Raw genomic sequence first — 2,053 nt, 5'->3', positions numbered from 1 at the left:
AGGATCTGAGACCAAGATTACTATATCCAGCAAGGCTATCATTCAAAATGGATGGTCAATAAAGAGCTTCTCAGACAAAAAAAAAAAAATGGTTAAAGGAGTTCATCACCACCAAAGCCAGCATTACAAGAAATGCTAAAGGGGTTGTTGTAAGGGATTGCTGAGAAGAAGAAACAGAGAGAGAAACCTAGCCGTACAGAATTAAAATGCCTGCAGTAGTCTTTAATCCCCATTTTACAGTTGAGGAAACTGAGGCTTGAAATGGGAAAATAATTCATCTGAGGGTACAGGCCACAAAAGGAGTCAGGCAGAATTTGAACCAAAGCCAGCTCTAACCACCATACTTGCTGCCCTCCATTTTCTCCCTAAGAAAACTTATTAAAATTTGAAAAGAAACAGTTCTTTACAAATGAAATGTTTTTTTACAACTCTGGGGAATAAGTATTTTACAACTCTGGGGAAACCCTGTCCCCATTAGTAGTCACTCCCATACCCCTTCCCCTACCCCTGGCATCTACTAATCTACTTTCTGTCTCTATGGACTCGCTGTCGAGGACATTGCATATAGATGGGATCATACACCGGAACCCGAGTCCATTACATTGTATCAATTTCCCGGTGTCGACAATGGTTTAGTAAGATAAACTATTTCACTGGGGGAAGCTGAGTAGAGGGTTTATGGAAACTGTCCTACTTTTTTTCATCTTTGTGATCAGTCTTACACTGTTTTGAAAAAAACAAAGTCATAATATAGTTGAGTGACTAAAAGAATTGGAAACAGGGTCTATGAGAGACACTTACACAACCATGTTCATAGCAGCATTATTCACAATAGCCAAAACATGGAAGCTGCCTAAGTGTCCACTGATGGATAGATGGAGAAGCAAACGTAGTCCATCCATACGATGGAATATTACGCAGCCTTAAAAAGGGAGGATATTCTGACACCTGCCTCAATATGGATGAACCTTGAGGACATTATGCTAAGTGAAATAAGTCAGTCACAAAAGGATAAATTATATAGGATACTTATATGAGATACCTACAATAGTCAGATTCATAGACACAGAACGTAGAAGTCTGGGTGCCGGGGGCTGAGGGAGGGGGCTAGGGAGTTAGTGTTTAGTGGGAACAGAGCTTTACCTTTATGAGAGAAAAAAGTTGTATAGATTGGTTGCACAACAATGTAAGTATATTTAATACCACTGAACTGTATAGTTAAAAGTTGTACATTTTATGTTATGTGTATTTTACCACAATTTTTAAACCTCTAGTGGTGGTTTAAAAAAAAAGAAAGTGTGTATTGTATTTATTTCTGGGTAATTGATATGTGTACATGGTGCAAGAAATGTTGGCGGTATCTCCCCTCCACCCCCATTTTCACCTCCCTTCCCACATTCTGGTTCCCTCCCCAAAGGACCCAGTGTTATCAATTTCTTATTCCTCCTTCCTGAGATTTTTGCTGCCTTTGCAATTACATTTGTGTGTCTCTGTCTTTCTCTTGCATTTGTTTCTCATTCATAAATGCTTCCACATTGGCTTTTTAAAAATATATTTTATTGATTTTTTTACAGAGAGGAAGGGAGAGGGATAGAGAGTTAGAAACATTGATCAGCTGCCTCCTGCACACCCCCTACTGGGGATGTGCCTGCAACCAAGGTACATGCCCTTGATCGAAATCGAACCTGGGACCCTTCAGTCCACAGGCCAACACTCTATCCACTGAGCCAAACCGGTTAGGGCCACATTGGCGTTTTAAAAATTGTGATAAAGTATACATAAGATAAAACACCACTTAAACCATTTTAAAGTGTACAGTTCAGTAGCATTAAATATAATCACCATGCTGCAAACCATCCCCTCTATCTAGTCCCAGAACATTGCATCAACTCAAAAGGAAACCCTGTCCCCATTAGTAGTCACTCCCATACCCCTTTCCCTACCCCTGGCATCCACTAATCTACTTTCTGTCTCTATGGACTCGCGGTCGAGGACATTGCATATAGATGGAATCATACACCCTGTGGCCTTGTGTGACTGGCTTCCTTAACTT

General features: G+C 40.3%; 1 protein-coding gene across 1 annotated transcript in view; it reads right to left on the bottom strand.

The window, feature by feature from the left end:
• The window catches only part of LOC102252218 (guanine nucleotide-binding protein subunit beta-4-like), a 3,127-nt gene extending 2,318 nt beyond the window's left edge, over positions 1–809 (bottom strand). The window contains exon 1 of the mRNA XM_014545809.1: positions 802–809. Coding sequence (XP_014401295.1) covers positions 802–809 — 8 coding nt within the window. The remainder of the gene's footprint in view (positions 1–801) is intronic.
• Positions 810–2,053: the final 1,244 nt, after the last annotated feature.

This window comes from Myotis brandtii, unplaced genomic scaffold, assembly GCF_000412655.1.
Source record: "Myotis brandtii unplaced genomic scaffold, ASM41265v1 scaffold421, whole genome shotgun sequence".
Lineage (NCBI taxonomy): Eukaryota > Metazoa > Chordata > Mammalia > Chiroptera > Vespertilionidae > Myotis > Myotis brandtii.
This window is presented reverse-complemented; position numbering and strand designations above follow the sequence as displayed.